At 45.8% G+C, this 26,195-nt stretch overlaps 1 protein-coding gene across 1 annotated transcript; it reads left to right on the top strand.

The window, feature by feature from the left end:
* Positions 1-6,306: 6,306 nt before the first annotated feature.
* Positions 6,307-25,516, top strand: PRPSAP2 (phosphoribosyl pyrophosphate synthetase associated protein 2). The gene is given in 14 exon segments (XM_033167355.1): positions 6,307-6,473; positions 8,613-8,665; positions 9,508-9,574; positions 11,381-11,553; positions 13,708-13,746; positions 13,749-13,796; positions 13,799-13,821; positions 14,272-14,327; positions 15,158-15,306; positions 17,037-17,107; positions 22,274-22,343; positions 22,346-22,381; positions 22,384-22,418; positions 25,170-25,516. Coding segments are annotated over 14 exon segments (1,098 nt in total). The 5' UTR covers positions 6,307-6,354; the 3' UTR covers positions 25,329-25,516.
* The last annotated feature ends 679 nt before the right edge of the window (positions 25,517-26,195 follow it).

Below are 26,195 nucleotides of genomic sequence, written 5' to 3'. Positions count from 1 at the left end.
TACGGCTAGTGGCTGATGTCGATCAAGATTCTTTTGATCCTGCGTGCGATGTGCGCGCAATATAATGTGTGTATATACGCGCACGCACGCACGTGTCTGGGGCGGGGGACGGGAAGAGCGCGAACACATTTCTATTGATACCTCGGTGCTCTGTATTTTTAAGCGTTCTTCATTAGCGCTGCTTCCGGGGCGTTTATTACTTAGCAGGAGTTTGTATTTGCTGCCGGTTTGTGGTGGGAGATGCTCGGGCTGCTCCTTCTGTTTTGCGATGGCCATTAGAGCCGCGGACAAATGAAATCGGGTCGGCATCGCCTGTAGGTTTGTATACATATGTACACTTTTATAGATTTGTGCGTGTGTATCTGCGTGGATAATAGCTTGCATGTATACGCTCGTATATGTTATGCTCCGTGTGTGTCTATATAATTATGATAATACTTTTTATTATTTGTTTCCCGCCCATCTGACCGGGTTGCGCTGTGTATCTGTGTGTTTAAACATATTTAAGCTATCAGCTGTTCAGATCCATCACCAGAAACTTAACTTGAGCTTTGCATCAAACCTAACAGATCCTCCTCAGTCTAAAGCAACAATATTTAGATATTTAATTGCAGTTGTTCTTTTTGGGGGGGGGGTGTGTTTGTGTGTGACTGAATGTTATAAACTGCCTTAAAGCATTGCATTTGGAGGCTAGGTTAAAAATAAATTTAATGCACTGAAAGTGTGGGGGTGTCAGTGTAGAGGGAAGGAGTGGTTTTGTGCCCCTCCATCACGCCAGGTGTTTTTATATGTGTGTGTGAAATGACATTTCCCTGCTTCTAAGGCAACCACCCTCTTTATGATTATTTATGTGATTATTTAATTTCTATACCACTTAGTATATTAAATATATATCTAAGCGGTGTACAGAAAACTGAAGCAACAACCGACAACTTAAAGAAAATATTACAAAAATGCAGACTTACATATAAAAACGTTACATTAGTACAAAGTTACTAATATATACAAATCAATCACTTTCCACCTGATGGAGGTCGTTGTTGTTAAATAAATACCTGTTCTTTAGCAATTTGTGTTGGGATGTTTGCATGCTCACAGACCCTACATATTTATCTGTTTAAAGCAACACTTACCAGTAATAAGACAAAAACAAATCCTGATGTGAGGAAGGGCAAGGTTTCGTTAGAGGGGAGCAGAAAAAGGGGAGTGGGTTGTTTGTCTCCAATCTTCACATCATGTGTTTGTGTGTGTGTGTGTGGGGGGGAAATAAGAGTTTTCCATGTGATGAGAGATACATTGACATATATACACATTCAGCGCATTTCCCCCAGAGCTGGGTACAAAGCCTCCTTAACTCCTCTGTTGTTGTTTTTTTAAAAAATAAATGATGATTTGGGGTGGGGTGGGGGGCAATCTCCATACCATCATAAGGCAAAAATGTGATGCTGTCAATTTCTCTACTCCTTCCTCTTTTCATGCTGAAAAAAAAACACAGCTCGTGTTGCTAAGGCAAATACAATTACTCTGTGTTTTCTTATATACACAAGTGTGTGACCTTACTGGATTTTAACGCACACACACAAACTCATGGAAGGTAAGCTTTGGAGGGGTGTGGTGAGAAACAGTTTAAACTAATGTTTCCTGAGAAGTATGTAGAGGTTCCTCCAGTTTAGGCCACCGGAGTGAAAAAGGCTTTGCTGATCATCTAGAGTGGGGTGAGTGTTTCTTAAGCACACACTCTTCCCATCCTCCATCTATAAGAGAGACCTAGGGGTGTGTGTCTTTTCCTCTGTATTCCCTAACCTCCATGCCTCTCCTTTCCTCCCCAACCTGCAACTAATTGGGTAGATCTTTATTCAGTATTCACCTCTGTCCTTTAGCAAAGCTACAGAAAGCAGGAGTGAACTTCTTGTTGCTCATTTTGAGTGGTGCTGGAATGAATGCACGATGTTGATCCCCTGGGCGGATGTGTTTGGTTCATCTCCATTATACTGTACTCATCCTTTCAGCCGCACGGTAACAATGGCGGAGGCCCTAATGCGCAGAAGCTCTAACTGGGAAGCTTTATCTTTTGGGAATTGTGGTGTGTGTGTGTGTGTGTATGCGTGTGTCTCTCCTTCCCTCCCTGCTGCCCATCTCCCTTCAACTGCTGAATTCCTTTGTGGTCCAGAACCTATCAAGACCCCCAAAGCTCCTAATGGATAGGATTTAGTCTAGCAAAGTCGTTTGCTCTGTGCGCTAAGGGTGTGGTATGTAACTGTAGCCAAAGCACCATAAGAGTGAGAATTGGCTTTCTGTGGTGCTGTTTGCTCTTATGGGCTTGTGAAGCAGAGTGCAAATTATTCCCACCGGTCCAGATTGTGTGCGGTAATTCAGAACCAAGTCCCAAGAGAGACACTGTGCAAAATGCACCCCTAAGCCTTTCTCTGTTTCCCCTGTTATAGTTGTTGGTAAAGCTGTGTGGGTGCTTGTTTTGCTTCCCTTAGGTAGAACACAATGGATGCTCCCTGTCGGTTGCTTCTGAACCGTAACGCGGTCTTTATTTGTGCTATAATGAGCTAATGGATATTTATGGAGCATACATGCGCTCTGGTTTTGGTCTAGGTTCAGAAAAAGATTGATGTTTTGCGCAAATTTGTTCATAGAGTACTTGCTGAATTGGGGCTGCATTTCTATGTCTTGGTTTTGGACAGTGTTTGAAACTCCCATTATTCTAGGCGCATTTTGCGACAGGGAATTTCATTAGCACAAGCAGTCTCTGAGCTCTGGGCGCAGTACTGCGCTTATGATTTTGGATTAAAACTGCAGAGTGGAAGGAAAGGAGAACCCTTTTCTGCCTACCCACTTCCAGTTTACTCTCTGAAGACGAGACCCTTTTAAGAATATTAGGAGGTTTGGCAGGGGAAGGACTAGAGTGACCTTGTGAAAAATGAACATTATGTTTTAGCTGCAGTTCATTCATTTTCAGCTTTGTATTAGAAATCTCTATGTGGGACAAGAAGCTGCAGTTAGAACTGGATATGGAATAACTGATTGGTTCAACATTGGGAAAGGAGTACGACAAGGCTGTATATTGTCTCCTTGCTTATTTAGAATTCATCATGCAAAAGGCTGGACTGGATGAATCCCAAGCCAGAATTAAGATTGCTGGAAGAAATATCAGCAACCTCAGATATGCTGATGACACAACCTTGATGGCAGAAAGTGAGGAGGAATTAAAGAACCTTTTAATGAGGGTGAAAGAGCAGAGCGCAAAATATGGTCTAAAGCTCAGCATCAAAAAAACTAAGATCATGGCCACTGGTCCCATCACCTCCTGGCAAATAGAAGGGGAAGAAATGGAGGCTGTGAGAGATTTTACTTTCTTGGGCTCCATGATCACTGAAGATGGTGACAGCAGTCATGAAATTAGAAGACGCCTGCTTCTTGGGAGAAAAGCAATGACAAACCTAGACAGCACCTTAAAAAGCAGAGACATCACCTTGCCGATAAAGGTCTGTATAATTAAAGCTATGGTTTTCCCAGTAGTGATGTATGGAAGTGAGAGCTGGGCCATAAAGAAGGTTGATCGCCAAATAATTGATGCTTTTGAATTATGGTGCTGGAGAAGACTCTTGAGAGTCCTATGGACTGCAAGAAGATCAAACCTATCCATTCTTAAGGAAATCAGGCCTGAGTGCTCACTGGAAGGACAGATCCTGAAGCTGAGGCTCCAATACTTTGGCCACCTCATGAGAAGGGAAGACTCCCTGGAAAAGAGCCTGATGTTGGGAAAGATGGAGGGCACAAAGAGAAGCGGACAACAGAGGACGAGATGGTTGGAGAGTGTTTTCGAAGCGACTAGCATGAGTCTGACCAAACTGCAGGCAGCAGTGGAAGACAGGAGTGCCTGGCGTGCTCTGGTCCATGGGGTCACGAAGAGTCGGACATGACTCTTGTTTTTTAAAAATCGCACCTAGACATTCTGCTGTTGCGCCCATAGCCTAGGTTTAAGGTGCCATTTAGCTCCTGGCTCTCATATCTCAGTTTCTAACACTGGTTTTGGAGTTTTCTCGTTCTGAGCAGGCAAAGTTCCATGCCTGGCATCAGTAGAATTTCCCCACATGCGGTGCTTTAGAATGTTAATTGTGCCCATAATTCGATGTTTACAGTGGATAAGTGTTCCTTGGGTGTGTCATTGGTTTGTAGTGAACGAGGTTGTTTGAAAGACTTCTGCTGTACACTGGGGTTGAGCCCCAACCCACAGGTCACCAAGCATGTTCGGCCTGTGGGCACATTTGGATCTTTTAGTTAGTATGGCTTCTCTGCCCCCTGGATCCGTGCTTCTCACTGCCCCATGCATGCATGCGCGCGTGCGCGCACACACACACACACACACACACACACACAGAGCGCCAAGTCCTCACTTTTCCAAAGTATCTGGAAAAAAGTGGCAATGCTAGCTGGGGCTGATGGCAGTTGTAGGCTAATACATCTGGGGTTGGTGGATGCTGTGTTAGTGAATGATCACAAGAGAAAAACATTTGCTTGTTTGGATTGTGGTTTTCCTGTCTTCACTGTGCTGAATTTTCTGCCTGCCTTCTATCTTGAAAAGGCAGCTTCTGCTTTTGATGCTGCGTGCTTGATCGTGTTGTTAGTAAATCCAGTGTCTTTTGAACAATAATTTGTAACATTTCTTCCTTCAAAAAGAGCTTCTCTGAAATGGGCATGGTTTATATTAATGAGAATGTGGTGTGATGGTAGAGGCTCTGCTACAAGTGAGATTCGCCATCCTCCTTTCGGCTGTGAAATTCCACTATGTCTGGATGAACAGAATGTGGTCTGTTTGCAGAGGCTGGGAGAAGATTTTTTAATAACGGTGTTGCCCAGTATTAGTCACAACTATGACTAACAGTATTTTTATAGATGCCACCCTCTAAAACAGGAGAAAGCATCATTTTTGACTGTAGTCTATATGTACCATGTTGCTATTCTCTTTGATTGTGTGACACATTTTTTATAAGATAGCTGATAGTAGATAGAAAGAAACTTTTTTTTCTTAGCAATATATCTGCATTGGAGCTTTATTTTATAATAGGCAAATGGCAATGATGCAGCAAACGGTGTTCTTACTATTCTTACTGTTGCAGAATAAAGACCTTTGGGATAATCTTTGCCATTTGCTCTTACTTCCTGTGTCTCTTAATGGTTATATTCTCTCCTCTATTTCCACAGGTAATTTTTTTTGAAAGGATGCTAGTGGCATTGTTCTCAGGAGAAGAGTAAAGTGCAAGAGAGCTTCAACTCTGTGTGCCAACTTCGCACAGCTCAGCCGCAACCTTTATTTGTAAGTGCTTTCCCTAAAAACATTAATCACTCAGGAGATAAGGTTAAAAAAGAATGGGCTTGCTTAAAAAATTACCTAATAAAACATGGTTCCAATAACAACACTTGGCTGTGTTTAGATTAATTTCACAGAAAAGGAATTTTTTTCATCCTGTCTGGACAAACAATTAAATACATAAAATTTAAATGTAATAGTTGAGTTGAAACCGCAAAGAGATGGAGGGAAGTCAACAAAACTATAAGGGACTCAAATCAGTATGAAAGTAATTTCTTTTTAGGATTTTGTGTATAGTACCTTTATAGGGTAGGCGGTGGTCTAAACTGCTGAGCCTCTTGGGCTTGCCGATCGGAAGGTTGGCGGTTCGAATCCCCGCTGCTCTGTCCCAGCTCCTGCCAACCTAGCAGTTCGAAAGCATGCCAGTGCAAGTAGATAAATAGGTACCACTGTGGCAGGAAGGTAAACGGCGTTTCTGTGCTCTCTGGTTTCCGTCACGGTGTCCTGTTGTGCCAGAAGCGGTTTAGTTATGCTGGCCACATGACCCGGAAAGCTGTCTGTGGACCAATGCCGGCTCCCTCAGCCTGAAAAGCTAGATGAGCGCTGCAACCCCATAGTCGCCTTTGACTGGACTTAACTGTCAAGGGGTCCTTTATCTTTTTTTTTAAACCTTATTCCAGTTATGCAATAATTGGAACATTCTATACATACCAACATTCAGACAAAACTTTGTCACAGTGTGGATATGGGCGTTAACCACCTATTCACGCCAAGCTGCAGTTGTAAGTACAGCTGCAGTTTCGGGTTGATAAGCTGGCAACCCTAGCGGTACTCTGATCATTGCTGAATGAGGCGAGATGTCTTAAGTTCCTTCAAACTGGTACTTGAAGGGTTACACAGCATCGGCAGAGCATACAAGTGTGGCAGGAAATATTGAAAATTGGGTCTTCATGCTCCACGTTGCCTATGTAGAGCTAATGTGCTTTTGATCTTCTTGCAGTATTTTAAAAGAGGGAAGACAAAAGGAGGATTTCATGTTTTGTGTGGCACCCAATGGTACAGGATCCATCATGAACATAACGAAGGGTGGGCTGGTGCTATTTTCAGCCAATTCCAACCCGTCGTGCATGGAACTATCAAAGAAAATTGCCGAGTAAGTAACAGCCACTGTATTTTTCTTCCTAAGCACTCTGTGCTGCCTCTGTTTCAATGTGGGGTGTTGGGTCTGGCTGGTGTGAGCATAATGTACGACTCTCAGCAGTATTATATTGTCAAGTTACTTAGTAATGTCTCACTGCTGTTTTTGCCAAGATAAAGTTACATTTCAAGGTGCAGGGTCAGTATAATGCAGGCTTTGTTCTAACGTGACAAACCCACGTACTGTATTAACGTCTGCTGGTCTTAAAGCATTATCTGGCTTTCCTAGCTGGAAAGTTTAAGATAAAGGTGGCCTGAGGATTATCACTGGGTCCTGGTGCACCTCTTAGGTAGCCCCTGCAATCCCTCACACCAAAAGCAAGCTTGAGGTTTATGATGCTTCTGTTATGTGCCGAAGAGGCTAGCCATCTTTTGGTGTAGATTTCAAAGTTTAAACTGAAGATTAGCTTGCCTCTTCAGCAGTAGTTCAGTGGAAACTCAAAACAATGGAACCAAGTGAGTGGATTCAAGTTCTAGAATTGAAGCAGCTGAACGAGACCTTTCTTAATAGTTGTACCACGTTCCTGATTCCAGGAATGAGAACGTGGTGGCCTATGAAGAGCAGGCGAATTGTAAGAGCGACTGCTATGAGAGTGGTTTTATAAGGCTTGGAGACTAAGGATACATTGCTCCGTCCCTTTCCCCTACCCCCAGTTTCTGCTCATCCTGTTATTTAAGCTTGTGTTCTCTCCAGAGAGCCACTCATCTTCACGTTTCTTACAGCCAGAAGGTCTCTTGACAGTTAGGTCATGCTGTGCATACTGGCTGTTTTTCAGATTCATTTTGCAGAACAATCCTTTGAGAACACTTACTTTGGGCCAAGCCTGTTCAGCCAATGCTTAGCCTCCCAAAACACCTAATGTACATTGAGCTGAGCCAATGCTAGTCAGAGCATGACTTGTGTGATTTTGTTTTCTCCTGCCCTTGACAGTTGCCTGCCCAGACCAGAAAGGGAGCCAGTTACTGAGTAATGTGGATGCTTAGAAACTGAGACAGTCTGTTGATGGCTAGAAGAAACCCATCAGGTTATCTTGCAGAAAAGGTTCTAGTTTTGGTTTGGCACTGAGTGAGAGAAGTAGCAGAAGACGTTTATGGGGAAAATTTGCACAGGAAGCAGTAATGGCAAAGTGAGCTGTGTGCTATTTTCCTCAATGACATAAGATTAACAGCAAGTTGGGATTCTATTACCGCTTCTTAAATTCCAAAAAGACCCACAGGTATGGCACTTGTGGTCTACAAACCTGAGCTGCAGCTCATTCCTGTAAAACGTGACATCTGCATGGCAATTGATCCTGCCGTTGGATAAATGGTATGTTTTTAAAGGCAAATGGCAATTGTTTCTCAAAAGTGCATTTGTAGGCAGATTCTTCTGGATGTAACACATGAGCAGAATCTGTGCTGTGGCAGGAATTTGCAGAAGCTGCCTTTTGACATTGGGGACATTGAGTCAAGTCTTAGCTAACAGCAATAACCTGCTTAGAGAGTTCAGTGATCTAGGGTTTGTGCTGCAGGCAGGCTGCTGTTATGACTATAAGCAATTAGGGCAAGAGGGCTTCCCAAACTCCCCACCCCCCACGGACCACTTAAAAAATGGCAAAGGGTCTTGGCAGGTCACTTAATGATTATTTTTTTGCCTGTTGTAGCAATTGTAATGTGCTGTGTTAGATGCTGTATGACTTTTAATTCTTGCTTCTTTTATCTCCTATATTGTATTGCAGTTTGCATTCCTTAGAATTCAAATTGAAATACAACTTTAGAAATAGAAGCAGTACGAATACAGTTATAAATCGGTGTGCGTATTTAATGCAGACCCACCACTGACCACTTGAATGAAGCTTTTGGACCACTGGTGTTCTGCAGACCATTGTTTGGGGCTAGAGTACCAAAAGTGATTTCAGCCTTCACCAATTTGGTGCTCTCCATATGCTTTGGACTGCAGCTTCCATCATCCACACTGGCTGGAACTGATGGGAGTTGTAGTCAAAAACCTCTGGAGGGCGCAAGAAGGAGAAAGGCTGCCCTCCCTGTTGAAAAAGTTGTTTATGATCTCAATTCATCCTTGGTTCAGTGAGCTTTGTCTTGGCTACCTTTGCAGGCGGCTGGGAGTGGAGATGGGCAAAGTCCAGGTTTACCAGGAGCCGAACAGAGGTGAGCATCTTCCACTCAAAGCCCTTACTTAAATCGTTCATCGCTGGGAGCTAAAGGGAAAGGATCTAGTTCATTAAGCACCTCCCATGACAACCTCTTTCCTCTCCCTCCCCCCTGCCTCTTTTTCCCTGGAGGATTTGTCCCTTCAGGTGATCCATCCGTCAGCTCTTGCCGTTTCCTTAACTAAACAAGTGTAAAAGGCCACTTCCTGGTTTTCCTCCTGCAGCATCTTCCTGTTGTCGGCCTGTCCTTGCAGTTCTGCGACAGGCATGCAGTGTTGGGCTTTCCTGTCACTCTTGCCTGCATTGCACGATGTGGTTAAGGAAGAAGAGCAGCTGCATTTGGCACAGCCCAGCCTATACATTATACACCAAAGAAAATCCCCCGTGTTGCAAAACAGAACACTCTGAACGAGAACAAGCAACACGTCGGCTAATAATGTACTGACAATTTTTTTTATAACACTATATACTGTTTCAAAATTAATAAACAGGAGATATATAATATGTGCATGGAGTCACAAACTAATAAGAATCCAATAAATGTTCCATGAACAGGAATGGTAGAGGAGTGGTAAGTCACTGTCAAAGATCACTGAAATGGAGGCAGAATGCCTTTCCACAGTCAATATCCTACAAACGTGAGATCATGGGTACTCCAAACGTTGCAATAGGATTACTACACTTTTTAGTGATAGCCGATCCATGGCCATTTGATGTACCTTTGGGGACTATTAATTTGCTGATGAAGAACTGTACTGTCTTCTGCTGTGCTTGGAGCACCCTGTTGCAATGCTTGGAGCACACATGTGTCGACACTGAGTGCATATTTTCTTTTGGCAGAAACACGGGTACAGATTCAGGAGTCCGTGAGAGGAAAAGATGTCTTCATCATCCAGACTGTCTCAAAGTGAGTACAAATACCTGCTCAGAATTAAACCCCGGCCATTTCTGCATTTGGTTCTGATTGAACTGTATGTAAAGCTCGTGGTGGCGGGTAGAGCTTATTAACTTTGTCTCTGTTCCTTTTAAACCCCCCTTGTTATATGTCTGTGGTCGTCTGCCATTCGCTGTCCATTATGTTCCCTTTAAGAATTGTTCAACCAGCATTAATTTTAAAGCAAATGTCTCTAGCCCCCTAAATGATTTGGCAGAATCCCCCTGAAAAGCCTGGCCTATATGCTTCCCTCTGCTTTTTTTTCTTTTTAACCATGCTATTTAAAAAAGAGATGCTCTAAATCTGTTCTCTTAAAACCCCACTTTCCATCTCACATAAGATGATACAGGCAAAACATGCAGGTATCCAAAGCTCATTGAAGAAGCTGTGATCAAGGGATAGCTGTACCAGAGTTAGACAAAGACGGGAACTATTTTAAGCACCTGTAACTAGGTTATGGAGAAGTCGTTGTTCTTGCACTCTAATTTTATCTTGCTTTCTTATGCTGTTACTAACTGGTACCTGTCAATTTGAGAGACACTTCCCGCTGCAACCTCTTTGATTCCCCAGCTCATCTCTGCTTTGGGGGAGAGGGAGGGAGCATGCTGTTTGCCAGGTCACTATGTTGCCTTCCTGTAATCGGTGTTTGCCCCACTGCAAAGATGGCTTGGTGGCAATGCTAGCCCACCTCTGGTCCAAATGAATCATAGTGGGGAGGGAACAAAGCCATTTATTGACATGATGCTCTGTAATGGGTGGGGAACCTTGTTTTAAGCTGAGAGCCATATTGGCGCCTTCTGGTCTGCCTTCCAGAGGCCACATGCCAGTGGTGGGTGGGCTCAGGGGCAAAAGTGGACAGAACCTTGAGTCTGAATCTTACCTTTGTACAGCAGGCTAGTTTCTGCAGAATCTCACGCTCCTCACAAATATCATCCATATGGCAAGGCAAGCAAGAGTCGCCATCATAGTTCCAGCCAGGCAAAAACGCTTGAGAGAAACCAGTGAGAGGTGTGGCCTAAGGAAAGTGCCAAGGTCCAGATAGAGAGACTTGGAGGGTCCCTCCCAGGGGTGGAGGTTTCTACCCCTGCTCTCTAACCATGGCCTTTCTTTCCTCCCCAGATGTGGAGCCTCTACCGTTCCTCTCTCTCTTTTTTTGGCTAACAGGAATGCTGCACACACAGTTGAAATCCATGGAAGCAGAGGTCCACAAATCTTAGCTGGACATTGGTCACCCCAGAAAATTTGATCTTTCCTGAGCGCAGGACCCAGTACAGCTGGGTCTTTGAGTGATCCCGTACTGCTCCACAGCTGGGGAGGCGAATGAGAGCCTGCCCCAAATGCTAAGCCTCAGGGAGTGGCGTTCCAAGCGCATGTGAGGTTCATGAAGGAGCCTTAGAGACCTGACCAGTAGTGAGCTGGCAAACACAATAGTATCCTTGGGGTCCTGGGTTTGAGCCTCACGTTGGGCGAAAGGATTCCTGCATTGCAGGGGGTTGGTCTAGATTACATTTGTGGTCCCTTCCAACTCTCACCATTCTATGATTCTGTCTGAAATGCCCTTGCGGACCCGTAATGAGAAGGAGGAATAATTAATCTTCCTAGAAACAAGAGTGGCGGCAATGATTTGAGAGTGTTCATCAAGGTCGAAAGCCCTGCGCAATGTCCTGTTGCTCTACCCGCCATCTCCGGCGGACGAAGGGCTCGATTGCATCAGAATGCAATGTAGGCTTTGTTGTCGAGTGAAGTCCCGATACAGAACCGGCGCCCTTCTCATTGCAGGGATGTGAATACGACCATCATGGAACTCCTCATCATGGTGTATGCCTGTAAAACGTCCTGTGCCAAAAGCATTATTGGCGTGGTTCCCTACTTCCCATACAGCAAGCAGTGCAAGATGAGGAAAAGGGGCTCCATTGTCTCTAAGCTTCTGGCTTCGATGATGTGCAAGGCGGGTAAGGACAGAGAGCAGCGGGCGAGGCCATGGCGGGACACGCTCACCCCCACCCTGGCCGTTCTAAGTATGTCTTCGGGCACCGCTGTAGACTACGGCCGTTGGCTCTCCTCTAAAGTTCCTTTCATGAGACAGTGGAGGGAAAGACTGGTCACTCGCAAAGGGAGGCAGCGCCTTGCTGAAGCTCGTTGGTTAGAGCACATCTTTTGCATGCAAATCATCCCAGGTTTAGGGGTGTATCCATTGCTAGTCCTTGAAGTAGCCCCACGGAAGACGACGCAGCTCAGGTCCACTGGGTCTACTCCGAGTCGGATTTTGTTGGAGACAACCCGTAGCCCCTGGCATCTCCAGTTGCTGCTGGGAAACAGCCCCACCTGAGATTTGGAGAGCCGCTGCCAGTCTGCGTAGACCAGGGTTTCCCAAACTTGGGTCTCCAACTGGTTTTGGACAACAACTCCCATCACCCCTAGCTAGTAGGACCAGTGGGTCAGGGATGATGGGAAATGTAGTCCCAAAAAAAGCTGGAGACCCAAGTTTGGGAAACCCTGATGTAGATAATACTGATCTAGATTGTCTGACTCTTTTATAAGGCAGCTTCCTTGGTCCATGGGACAAAATTCTGTACTTGGACGGCTCTCCAGCCAGTCCTTTCTGTTTCCTAAATAATCTCCTGTTCATACATGCTGTCTCTTTTCTTGAGTTTGGGGGCAAATAAATCTCTCCTTGTTTCTTGAGAGACATGCCCAGTTTCATCTGAATCCACTTAGACTGGCAGTCCCGATTTGACTCTTGGTCAACAGTGGGTTTTTTGCTTTTAGCTTTTAGTATTAATTTTCCTTGTTAAAACCTTACAGAGTTAGTTGATGTTTCTGTAAGGAAATGCTCATAAAGTACTAACAATTAAAGTACTAACAATTAAAACAACTGCATAGTAATTAACGGGCCAAAATATTAAATCAGTGAGAATTGCATTATATAAGGGTCATGCATAATTATTAAGAAATACATCTATGAACAAAGGAAATGTTACGATCTGTGAAACAAACACACATTAAATAGCCAATCTAAATATTATTATCATTATCTACTACCCTTCACCCAAAGAGCACAGTTCACAACATAAAATACAAAATGGGAACCAAAATATGTAATAAAAACAATATTAAAACTAAGCCAATAGCCTCCCTCCCATCAAACGCATGCAAACAGACATAGAAAGTTGTTGTTGTTATTATTATTATTATTAATTAAATATTGGGTATGACAGCTAAGGACACAGGTGCAAAGGAAAAACTGGGAGTTTAAAGTGAGTTTCTGGTAGTTCCTTGGGAACTCACTGGGATCAGCTGCACTCAGGAGCTACCCATTGGGAGCTGCCATACTGCCACCTAGAGAGGCCTGTTGTAAAATCAGCTGATTGGCGCTGTCACCAAGCCCAGCTTTGCTGCTGTGCAGATGCAGTTTGAATCCAAACTACACCTGCCAATTGGCATTTTTTCCCCTTTGCAGATGCTGCAAGTAACTTAAAGATGCCCTGCTTTGCCCACACTTTCCTGTCCTGGCAGGCATATTGCTTTTGATATTGCAGCCATAGCGTGGCACGGCTTGGGCTGCTTCCTTCTCTGCACCCCTTGGAGGGGGTGAGTGGAATGAATCTGAGCCACCTGTGAAGCTGGCCTGACTCTGTATGAAGCAAAACCGCCCTGAGCTGTCTGCATCCAGTGGCTCCGTCCCCACTTACTGCTGTGAAGGACTAGTGGGGACGACGCCTGCTGTGGGGGGGTGCACCACAACATCCTGCAACTGACCATGCCCTGTGGATGTAGATCTCCAGTCCCCACCCAGCCACAAAGCTTAGCTGGGTTGTTAGAATAAAACTTGAGAGCAACAATCCTTTTGAGGGACGATAGGATATAAGAGCACAGACAAGACAGAATTTTCTTTGGCAGGCATTTTATTGTATTATTTGTTGAATTTATATCCTGCATTCCCTACTGAAAGTGCAAAGTCTCACACTTAACTATGGGGTGTAAGGGATAAGCATTCCCTAAGCAAAACCTTCTTTGGGAACCAGCTTTTAGCATCAAATGCTGGTTTCTTCCTCTTTGTTGGTGAAGTGACCTTAAAGCACTGCTCCCCTTGGTCTCCTCCCAAGGTCTGACTCACCTCATCACCATGGATTTGCATCAAAAGGAATCCAGGGCTTCTTCAATGTCCCGGTCGACAACCTGAGAGCATCTCCATTTTGCTACAGTACATTCAAGAAGAGGTGAGCGAAGTCGTGTCATTTCATTCCAAGCCAGGCGAATTGGGTGCTGAAAAACAGGCCCGTCCATCCAGTCCTAAACTAGGCTGGCGATATGAGCAATGCCTGTTCTTGATGTCACCGCAGTCCAGATGAGGACCAAAAATGGGGGTTTTGGGGGGGGGGGAAGAGCAGTTAAGAACATGATCTTACAACTGACAGTCCATTGTCATTGGAATTATACATCTTGGGGCTTGCAATATTTGCTGCTGACACTTAATGGAAATTTTCCTGAGCCTGTCCTCTCTGGAAGGCGAACTCTCTAAAGGGGAAGGTTTGTGGGGGGAAAGGGGGAAGCGGTGCTTTTGCTTCTGTGTTGGGAATTTAAAAAAAATTAACAACATCACAAGAAACAGATCAGACCAAAGGCACACACAGCCCATTTCATGTGTTTGTGTTTGTTGGTTTTTACAGATTCCAGACTATAGAAATGCTGTGATCGTGGCCAAATCTCCGGCATCTGCAAAGAGGTGGGTGGGTAGTCCAAACCATGTTACCGTGTAGCATCAACTATCTTCTTTTAATATGCGAAGTTTGGCTCTTGATAGGGTCGATATCGTAATAATTTGCAAGGGTAGGCAGCGGGTCTTGGCTGCGAACCAAGTTTGTGTGCATTTCTGCTTATTAAACTAATGCAGGAGCCACCAGCTATTCTGGACCAGTGGGTACTTTTCCAATTTTGAGAGAGTGCCAGTCACAAAATAGCTGCCATATTTGCTGGGGGTGGGAGGGGGAGTCCTTTAGTGAAACTGAACGGTGGGCGATTATCAGGACAGACAAAAGGAAGCATTTCACAGAGCCCATCCTTAAAACCAATGGAGCTCACAGTAAGGTGTGGTGACTCCCACTGGCTTAGGTGTCTTTGAGAGGGGATGGGATGAATTCATGGAGGGCGAGGGTTGTCCACAGCTACTAGTCAGGGTGGTTTAATGGCAGCCTCCAGGTTCTAGGTGCCATGCCTCTTAAGTACCAGTTGTTGGAGAACTGGCAGCAGGAGAGAGCTGTTGTCCTCAGGTCCCACTTGTGATCTTCCCAGAGGACTAGATTCATGAGGTGACTTGTGATTTGTGTTTCCAATCAATCAATCAATTTATTTATTGCATTAGCCCTATGGCCATAGCACATAGTAAAAGACAAGGCAGTAGCCTGACACGATTATGCAGAGAATACAACAGTTAAAACAATTGGAAGTAAAATCGAACAGGTTAAAACAAATTTTTAAAAATAAAGAAATAAAAACAACCATAATAAGAGCCTGCTGGGTCAAGCAATTTCTAATGTCCTTGCCCCTTGCCCGCAGGGCTCAGTCGTTTGCAGAGCGCTTGAGACTGGGAATTGCGGTGATACACGGGGAGGCTCAAGATGCAGAGTCCGACCTGGTGGACGGCCGCCATTCGCCCCCGACAGCTAAGAGTGCAGCTGCCATCCACCCTAGTTTAGAGATACCCAGTAAGTAACCTTGCGTGAGAGGAGGGCACCTGCTGGTTGGGGTGGGTGTCCTTAAAGGAGACGTGCATAATCCCTCTCTTGTAAAGTCATATCCACACAATACTTGTTAAGCACTTGATTCCTCCCCTCCCATGCAAAATAAAGAATCTTAGGAACTGTAGATCATCAAGGGTGCAGGGGAGTTGTGAGCTACAGTTTCAGGATTCCTTGGGGGGAAGCCATGTGCTTTAAATGTTGTGGATGCAGCCTGAGTTACAGGGTTCAGACATGTGTTTGCTGCAACTTCTGGTAGAAAATCCCCTTTCCCTTCCCTGTTATGCTCGAGACTTTGCATTTAAAGTCTTTCTCTTTCTGGTTATGGAAAACTTGGGCCTGTTTTCGTGCCCCCTGTTGGTGGATGGTACCATGATTTGCAGCGTTTGGCATCATCCTTGACCCATGCCAAGCCTCTTGTTTCTCTTAGTGTGGGTGTGCCACAAAACAGGGTACATTCGTAAATGCAGCCGGTTGAAATGTACTTTTGATTCCGCCCCTCATCCTCTTGCTCAAACTGAAAAAACTGCAATGAACGTATGAGTAAACTCAGTGCCCCCTCTTGGCATGACCGGAGGGCAAGCAGATACAAGTAAGCAAGGCTCCCAAGTGCCACTAGACTAGCAAGGAGGGACGTGGGTAGCTCTTGGGCTTGCCAATCAGAAGGTTGGCGGTTCGAATCCCCGCGACGGGGTGAGCTCCCATTGCTCTGTCCCAGCTCCTGCCAACCTAGCCGTTTGAAAGCACGCCAGTGCAAGTAGATAAATAGGTACCACTGTGGCGGGAAGGTAAATGGTGTGTCCATGTGTTCTGGCACTCATGACCCAGAAAGCTGTCTGTAGACAAATGCCGGCTCCCTCAGCCTGAAAGTGAGATGAGCGCCGCAACCCCATAGTCGCCTTTGACTGGACTTAACCGTCCAGGAGTCCTTTACCTTTTATCTGGGGTAGCCCATCCACACTGTACCCCTCAGCATCTCTTGTGACCTTCTCCCATACTAGTGAATGTCTGTCATTCATTCCTATGAGGAAAATTGGTTGTGTTGCATTTTGGTGCTGGTGGTGAAATCAGCCCTCTGTCCTTGACAGTGGATGGCTTGGCTTCCTATGGTGGGGATTCCTGCAGTGGGGAAGCCACGTGTCTCCATTCAGACTGGACAGGTCTTACCAGAGGACCCTTCCTGCCTCCTCAGATACCCTGCCTGTCGCAGTGATAGCCATTTTAAGATGCTCCACGTATAGGGAGCTCTTGGCCTTGCAGATACTGTATTGCCGGATTCCCAGCTCCTCTCATCCCTGAGCCTTCAGGCCCTGCGTGCTGGGAGTCTGCCAATAGGTGGAGGACCACAGGACCCCCACTCCTGCTAGACACAATCATGGGTGGCACATGCTCTATGGAGCTTGTGATTCCATAAGGCCTTTTGTGCAGTTCGTTCTCTCTCTCTCTCTCTCTCTCTCTCTCTCTCTCTCTCTCTCTCTCTCCCCCCCCCCCCCTCTCCCCTAATGGTTTTGCTGTAGGAGTTGTTGATGTCAGCAAGGACAGCTTTTGGCATGACCAGCAGGGGTCACTGCTGTCAGTAGGAAATGAAACCTGGCCTGGTTTGCAGAGTGGGGAAAGCATCTGCCGAGACAACATCCTGTAACTAAGAGGTCTACTGCAACATTATAAGACTCCTTTCTTTTCCCCCTTTTAACCAGTGTTGATTCCAAAAGAGAAACCTCCCATCACAGTTGTCGGAGATGTGGGCGGAAGGATAGCCATCATTGTGGTATGTAGCTGTAGATTCTAAATTGCCTTTTAGCGTTTGAGAACGTCACGTGGAAAGATGCTGTCAAGATGCGCATCTGTTTGTGTTCCCCCCCCATCAATAAAAAAAATTAAAACCTGGTCCACGGTATACTGCCACCATCTACTGACTTACGAGGCTGCAGGGTTCCACGTTCAGGAACCTGCCTTCCAGGGATTTCTGCAACACCTGCAGTCCCCCGGTAGAAAAGCAGGAGGGGAGGGGAACGTGGCAGCCTTAGTGCATATAGCTGTCAACCTTTTCCCTTTTTTGTGGGAAATTCCCTTATTATAGCATTGGGAAACCGCAGGGAGGGTTGACAGCTATGCAGTGGCCCAAGCTGACCCAGAATACGATTGCAGAGTTGGAAGGGACCCCAAGGGTCATCTAGAACAACCACCACATAAAACAACCATGACAAAAGGCCATCCAGCCTCTGCTTCAAAACCTCCAAGGAAGGAGAGGCTACTACCTTCCAGAGGAGTCCATTCCACTGTCGAACAGCTCTTACTGTCAGAAAGTCCTTCCTGATGTTTAGTTGGAATCTCATTTCTGGTGATTTGAATCTGATAATTCACACCTATTATTATTATTATTATTATTATTATTATTAGTTGCATCTACACCCCACTTTTCCACCAAGGAGCTCAAGGTGGTGTAAACATCCCCCCCCCATTTTATCCTTACAGCAACCCTCACTTGTCAGGGTGAAAGTGAGTGGCTGGCCCAAGGTCACCCAGTGAGCTTTCACAACTGAGTGGGGGTTCGAACCCTGGTCTCCCAGGTCCTAGTCCAGCACTCTAACCACTACGCCACACTGGCCCTTATAGCAGCAAGATTTGTTTGAACTAATAAGAGACAGCAGAGGAGATCCTGGAACACAGTGCAAAAAATAAAATAAAAAATTCCAAGAAGTAAGACAGATTGTGAAAGTTCAGGAACATTTGAATTACAGAACCAGCACATGCTGAAAATAAAAAAGACTTGACCAGCCAAGGTTACAATACCCATTTCCTACCAACCTCAACTCCACTCTGAGGTTGGCCCGACACAACACAGTTCGAAAATCAGGCACCCGCAGTTAGCAGGAGAGGAAGGGGAGGGCAACGAACAAGGAAATTAAAGATGTTTCAGACCCTTTTGCATGGAGACAGCCCAAATGTTATTCCACAACCCGAATGCATGGGCAGACAAACCAGACTCCCTAGAACTCATCTGGAGATGAAAGCCTGGGATGGGCCCAGCTGCAGAATATTGCCAATTAAGAATGGGCGGGTGTTCTCGGGAACTCTTAATTCCATCCTCAAGATAAGGGCTGTAACTCATCGAGCAGCTGATAGTGATTACGTGAGACACTAAATTCCCAGGGAGCCCTAGATCAGTGTTTCCCAGCCTTGGGTCTCCAGCTGTTTTTGGACTACAACTCCCATCATCCCTAGCTAACAAGACCAGTGGTCAAGGATGATGGGAACTGTAGTCCAAAAGCAGCTGGAGACCCAAGGTTGGGAAACACTGCCCTAGATCATCCCAAGAACCCCAGCTTCTGTATCATTTATTCTCTTAAACCAGGGGTAGGGAATGCGATTCTAGGCAATCGTGCTTGCCGGCTCACAGATACTTTGGGGAGCATTTCTCAGCTGCTGGGATGTGTCAGTCACGTGGTGTGGCTGCGGTTTTTGATGCCTCCTTCCCAGTCAGGGTCACTCAGATGAAGAAAAATCCTAAGGCAGGCATGGCCAAACTTGGCCCTCCAGCTGTTTTGGGACTACAACTCCCATCATCCCTAGCTAACAGGACCAGTGGTCAAGGATGACGATGGGAATTGTAGTCTCAAATCATCTGGAGGACCAAGTTTGGCCACCACTATCCTAAAGGGCTTTATATATTCTTTAAGGGGGAATTGGGACCCAAATCCTTAATTAACCGTATTTTTCGCACCTGACCATAAGATGCACCTAGTTTTTAGAGGAGGAAAACAAGAAAAAAAATATTCTGAATCAAATGTACTAAACTATTTAATAAACAACCGGTATATCAGCATAATATTTCAACCATGTAAAGTGAACAGCAGTCAACAGCGGCATTAAGAACCATCATCACTGTCATTAACAAATGACTACAACTCCCATCATTCCTGAGCTCTGGCCTTGCTAGCTAGGGGCGATGGGAGTTGTAGTTCAACAACATCTGGGGACCCACAGGTTGAGAAAGGCTGATACGGTATGTGAGGTAGGGCTTACCTGCCCCCCCCCCAATATTTTATTCAAGTTGGAAGAGGGAGGGAGGGAAGGAAGGAAGAGAGAGGGAGGGAGAGCTCACATATGTGCGTGCCTGTGGTGGGCAGCTGCCCCGCCTCGCCGCCGAGGTGACGCCGGAACCGGAGCAAGAAGAGGAGGAGGAGACATCGGGACAGGAGCCATATAAGCGGCTCTCTCTCTGCTTGCTTTATAGCGAGTGACAGACGGGAGCCATGGCTCCGGCGGCAGAGGCATCTCTCCGCTCACGACTGCAGCGGCAGCCGAGGGATCCCGTTGCTGCCCAGTGCATTCTCTCCATAAGACTCACAGACATTTCCCCTTGCTTTTTAGGAGGAAAAAAGTGCATCTTAGGGAGCGAAAAATACGGCATTGCTTCTGTCCGTGGCCCAAACTCCTACCAGTAGAGGTTTTTAGTGTGTACTTTTTCCCTTTGGGAGAAATTTAAGGAGGGTGACATCTTGATTGGCACTGATCTTAAGTTGCTGGGGAAACCCAGCCAGATGTGTGGGATATAAATAATAAATTATTATTAAATTATTATTATTATTGCTATACGTCACATTGTGAGGGTTTGGCACCTGTAGTAATTCCAATTCCGCCGATTGAAGCAGTCGAGTGGGCACTTAAGGGGAGGGAAAGGTGAACTCCTAGGTAAAGTGGTCCCAGCTTGTTAAGGGCTTTCTATAGTGATTTGTGGCATCCGTATTTTGCAAGGAAATCCAGCAGTCCGAAGCTGAACATGCCACTCAACTTCATGGCGCAGCCTATGCTAATACTGTGCTGCTTTTGCGCTGGAGTTTTTAAATGGCCTCTTGCTTTACTGTGTCACCCGCTTGGAGGTAATTGGATTCAAGGTGCCGCTGAGTAAATCTGGGTCACATTTATCAGGTTTGGCTGCCGAGACCGAAGAGCTGCTCCTCGTGAGCACACCAGCCTGCTCTGAATTAAAGGGAGCGCTCCTCCGGCTTTTAATGGGAAGCTGAAATTCCAGCCATTGATTCCCATTCCATCGGCGTTCCTGATTAAAATCAAAAGGCTTCCAGTAGAGGGAGTGACTAGTATTTGCTTTTAACAAGCAAGCAAGCTCTTCTTTCTTCTTCTTCTTCTTCTTCCTCCTCCTCCTCCACCAACTTAATCTTTCTACCCCTGTTCAGTCTTCCGGTTTGTTTAAAGTTAAAACGTTTCCAACAATGTTAAAGAGGCTAATGATTATTCTCCACCCCTGTGGTTATTAGCTGAGCTGCTCATCCAGTTCTTGCATCAGATAACAAACTCCAGCGACGGCTGCTTTTACTGACTTCATATCCCTTGCCGCGTGGGAAAGAAGAGGCTGAGGAATAATCCAGCACAACAGCTGTTGAAAGATTTGTGCGTTGGCTGGAGGATTTAAAGTCTTCCTAGGAAGGGTGGACTTTTGAGATGCTGATAGGGAGAGATTAGAGTATATCTGGTGATAGGAATTAATAACCTGTGCGGTTGAAGGCCGGTTTCTTCCAGATGTTTTGGACCATGCTTCTCATCATCCCTGATTATTGGCCTTGCTAGCTGGGGCTGATGGGAGTTGTAGTCTAAAAAACACATTGAGTGTGCCAGGTTGGGCAAGGCTGAGCTCTCTGTCTGTTTCCATTATCGCGTTTGCAAGTGTGAAAAAGCAAATCCATTATGTACCTCATTAAGCTTCGCAAAATCAAGCATAAATCCCTGCTATGTGTTGCTGTGACCTGCTTAGTTACAGAAATTGTCTACAGTGGTTTGTCATTTGGGACCCGGCAGTTGTTATCGCTGGAAATGCTTTGGAATATACAAATATAGTCTTTCTTTCTTTGTTGCCGAAGCCATTACAAAACATAAAACACATCAAACAGAACAAAATACATTCCACAGTTAAAATAATTATTAAAACCAAGTGTTTCATCAGATAAGGAAGGGTTTGCTTCCCTGCATTTAAACTTACCACCCAGACAAACTTTTCTCCTTAAAATTGTCGCTCAAGGTGAAACAGGCCACTTTTCGAGGTGTAGGTCAGGGGTCAGCAAACTTGTCAGCAGGGGGCCGGTCCACTGTCCCTCAGACCTTGTGGAGGGCCGGACTATATTTTTTGGGGGAAATGAACAATCCCTATGCTTCAAAAATAACCCAGAGATGCATTTTAAATAAAAACACATATTCTACTCATGTAAAAAACACCAGGCAGGCCCAACAAATAACCCAGATAGGCATTTTAAATAAAAGGACACATTTTACTCATGTATAAACACGCTGATTCCCAGACCGTCCGCGGGCGGATTTAGAAGGCGATTGGGCAGATCCAGCTCCCGAGCCTAGTTTGCCTACCCATGGTGTAGGTGGACCTGTCCCCAAATTGAAAGTTAAATATCCAATTGATTTCTGTTTGTTGGCGCCTGCTAAAATATTTCTTGTTTAGACAACCTGGCAAATGTTTAGAATGCCGAAGTAATTTTAATCTGTTTTAGTACTGTAACTTTTGAATGTTTTAAAGCATGGTTGTAAACTTTCATTGTTTTATCTTTTCGTAGAATACTTAAGGGTTTTTTGTTTTTTTTTTTAAACAACCAAGCGATGTCTGATAAATCAGTGATGTGTTCCCTCCCTGCCTGCCATACACTAGGGCATGTGGGTAGGGAGCAGACAAAAGTTTGCATTTAATGCCCCACCCACTTCCTTCTGGCCCCACCCACCAGCCGTATGTGGCCACCAGAATATTGCCCAAAGGAAATCTGGCTCTTTAAAAATGGGTCCTCCCTCCACTCTTCAGCAAAGAGGTGGGCAATCGGTAGTGGCTTGTAAGTGGCACTAGAGCCCTTCCATTTCCTTAGGCGGCCTTGTTGATGCAACGCGGATAATCCTGTTCTCATGTCCTCTTGGCCAGGATGACATAATAGACGACGTCGACAGCTTCCTGGCTGCTGCTGAGACGCTCAAAGAGAGAGGTGCCTACAAGATTTTGTCATGGCCACCCACGGCCTCCTTTCCTCGGATGCCCCCGGTTGATAGAGGAGTCTGCAATCGACGAGGTAAGCAATTTCCCTAGAGGGCTTTTTGTTGTTCAGTCGTGTCCGGACTCCTCGTGGACCCCATGGACAGAGCACGCCAGGCACGCCTATATTTCACTGACCCCGCAGTTTGGCCAAACTCATGATAGTCGCTTCGAGAACACTGTCCAACCATCTCGCCCTCTGTCGTCCCCTTCTCCTTGTGCCCTCCATCTTTCCCAACATCAGGGTCTTTTCCAGGGAGTCTTTTTCTTCTCATGAGGTGACCAAAGTATGAGCCTCAACTTCAGGATCTGTCCTTCTAGTGAGCACTCAGGGCTGATTTCTTTAAGGATGGATAAGTTTGATCTTTTTGCAGTCCATGGGACTCTCAAGAGTCTCCTCCAGCACCATAATTCAAAAGCATCCATTTTTCGGCAATCAGCCTTCTTTATGGTCCGAGAGGGCAGCATGTGATAACTTTGCAAGCTGGAGGAGCTGGAGGTCAAGAGGGTCTGACTGGTTTCTGTACCCACAAAGCTCCTAAAACTACCTGTATCCCCCCCCCCCCCGGAACAGTTCTTTGCTTTCGCATGTAGTGTGGGATGAGGTGCTTGAGACAGCAGCTCTTGGTTGCAAACCACTGGCTCAAAATGACAGTGTGAGGGGATCTTGCAGGAAGCTTCCTGCAAGTTGGGGCCTTAGAAAAAACTTCCTACATTTGCCTCGAGCAAGTGAGGTGGTGAATTGGAGGGGGGGCATTTTTGTGCCCCTCTAATGGCAGAATTTAGCATTTTTAAGCCAGTTTATACACAGAGACAGCAGAAAAGCAGCATCAAGGCAACTTAAAAACCACCAATAAAAGTTAACTGATAGAACCAGCCGAGATCTATAGATTATTGTGAGCCACCCTGAGGTTTACGGATGAAGGGCTGTATACAGATTTAATAAGTAACAATAAGAACAACAACAGAAAGGTTGGAGAAACTACTGGAAATAAACGGAATCGGGGTCTAGCAAAAGCCATCAGTCTTTTTTCCAGAGACGTAAAAAACCCCCGTATTTTTAAACAGTCTAAATAAGCATTTCCTCACCCTCCTCCAGCCATGCTGGGCCTTCAGATGTTCTGTAGCAAGCACAATCTAGCTACACAGACCTTCCTGGAAGTGTGTGTGCTTAGGCCCTGGCTGCTGATTCAGCAGCTGCTCCCCTGTTCAGACTTCTGATACTTGCATCCTGCCCTTAAAGGTCAGCGCATAGTTAACCATTGGAACGTGCTGCCACAGGAAGAAGCAGTGGCGGCTACCATCTTGGATGACTTCAAAAGAGTATTAAGACAAATCCCTGGAGGATAAGGAGTATCATAGCTTGTTGCTAGGATTGCTGTGCTGTGCCTCTACAGGCAAGAGGCAGCAATGCTTCCGAATATCAGCTGCTGGAAGCCACAGGAGGAAGAGACGCTCTTGTGCTCGGATCCTGCTTGTGGGTTTCCCACTGGCATCTGGTTGGCCACTCTGAGAACAGGATGCTGGACTAGATGGGCCGGGGAGCCTGATCCAGCAGGCTGCTCAGATCAGATGGGGCCAGAAGGAAGCTGTTAAGTCCTACAAGATCCCCAAGACATAGATCTGGCTGAGTGTGGCTGCTGTGAGGTCACAGTGGCTGAGTAGGGGATTTGAACACAGGTCACCCTGGTCCGAGTCTATTCAGCATCTCACATGGTCTCCCTGGCCCCTTCTCTTCCTTCCTTACTCCCAACATAATTCTTATAGTCTTTTATATATACCTTTTAAAAATAATTTTTAGCTTTCCAAAATGTTCTAAAGATATACAGTGGTGACCCGCTAGACGAAAAACTCGTAGACGAAAAACTCGCTAGACGAAGGCATTCGTCTAGTGGAAGGCGTCTAGCGAAAACCGCGGTTTGCATTGCCGCTTCGCTAGACGAAAAAACCGCTAGATGAAAATACTTGCAGAACGAATTATTTTCGTCTAGCGGGGCACCACTGTATATGCTGCTTTATATATTTTTAATATATATTTCTATGCTGCTTTATATGTTTAATAAAAATCTCAGAGCGGTTTACAGCACATTAAATGAATAAAAATTAGCTGGTTATGTTCCTCCGGCCTCATGAGGAGCCTCTTCAGTAGGGCTGGTGAGTCTGGGCCTTGTCCCCTAGGCCAGGTGGAAAGGGCCTTGCGGGGAGCGGCCTTCACACTCACAGTCGGGCGATGTTCCTCGGGCCTCATCATTTTAAATGACTGTACGTATGCTGGTCTATGACCGTAATAAAGATTTGATTTGATTTGATTGACTCCCAACACAAAGCAAAATGGGATCAGCTGCAAAACTTTCCTGTTTCCAATTTTAAATCCAGTACTAAAAAAGGTAAAAGGTAAAGGACCCATGAACGGTTAAGTCCAGTCAAAGGTGACTATGGGGTTGTGGCGCTCATCTTACTTTCAGGCCGAGGGAGCCGGTGTTTGTCCACAGACTGCTTTCCGGGTCATGTGGCCAGCATGACTAAACCGCTTCTGGCGCAACGGAACACCGTGACGGAAACCAAAGCACAAGGAAACGCCGTTTACCTTCCCGCCACAGTGGTACCTATTTATCTACTTGCACTGGTGTGCTTTCAAACTGCCAGCAACAAGCTACAAGGAAGGTGTACCACCCTTTCATTTGCAGCTTTGTTTAGAAGTGATCCCAAGGTGTTTGCGGCTGCAACTCTTCCTGCCACCTTCTTAATTTCCAACCTCCCCCCTCACTCTCTTTGCCTCTCTTCCCAGGTTGTGGTCACCAACACAATTCCTCACGAGATCCAAAAGCTCCAGTGCCCCAAAATTAAGACTGTGGACATCAGCATGATTCTTTCGGAGGCCATACGCAGAATCCACAACGGGGAGTCTATGTCGTACCTTTTCAGGAATATAGGCCTGGATGACTGACTTGTTCCTTGGAAGGCTTGAAGGAGGAGGAGGAGAAGAGGGGGGGAAATATCTTCAGGGGCCAAACTGGACATCTACACAGAAAACGGAGTTGTGAAGCATCGTGGTTTAAACTTCGTCCTTCAATGGAACCCACTTTGTTTAGTTGCTTTCCTTCCCCATGGTTTAAATTTAGTAGATGAAATTTCCAGAACAACCCCCCCCCCCTTTTCTTTGCAAAAAGACTTTTACCAAAAAAGAGAGAACAAAAATCTAGTCTGTTAGGTTTAGCTGCACTGTTGGTTAAGGACGCGGTCCTTTTTTGAGAAGTTCTTGAGCCTCCTTGAAATGCATTGGGGGCTGTGCAGGAGAGCACCCTGCTTCTCTTGAGGGTTTGGGTGAGCAGGGGGGCCCAACTGCGTTGTTTTGAAAGAGAAGCCCTATCCCCCTGGGCAATGACTCCCCAGGCGTGGGATTCTCCTGGTGAGAGACCCACAGGGCCTGCTCCCACAGAACAGGTTTATCTGAGCCTCGTCTGCCTGTAAGCGAAACTGTAGCCATGCGCCCTGTGGGAGCCAGAGGAGACGGAAATGGCAACTTGTGGGCTGGAACAACAGTTTGTTCAGTCTCTTGCTTCTCCTGGTCATTTCAATGAGGTTCGTGCAGGAGAACTTCCTGGGAGATGGAGCTCTAAGGGTACAAATGCACACACACACACACACAGCCCTTGGAGGAAAGGGTCACGGCTCCTATGTGGTTCACATTCCTTTCCTCCCCAAATCAGCTTGCTTGCAAGTGCTTTGAAGGGTTTATTACATACAATTCTTTTATCTTTTTCTTTTTTAAAAAAGCTACTGTATAAAGTTCGCATCTGACAAGCCAAAAAAA

Source organism: Lacerta agilis, chromosome 13 (genome assembly GCF_009819535.1).
Source record: "Lacerta agilis isolate rLacAgi1 chromosome 13, rLacAgi1.pri, whole genome shotgun sequence".
In the NCBI taxonomy this organism is placed as follows: Eukaryota; Metazoa; Chordata; class Lepidosauria; order Squamata; family Lacertidae; genus Lacerta; species Lacerta agilis.
This window is presented reverse-complemented; position numbering and strand designations above follow the sequence as displayed.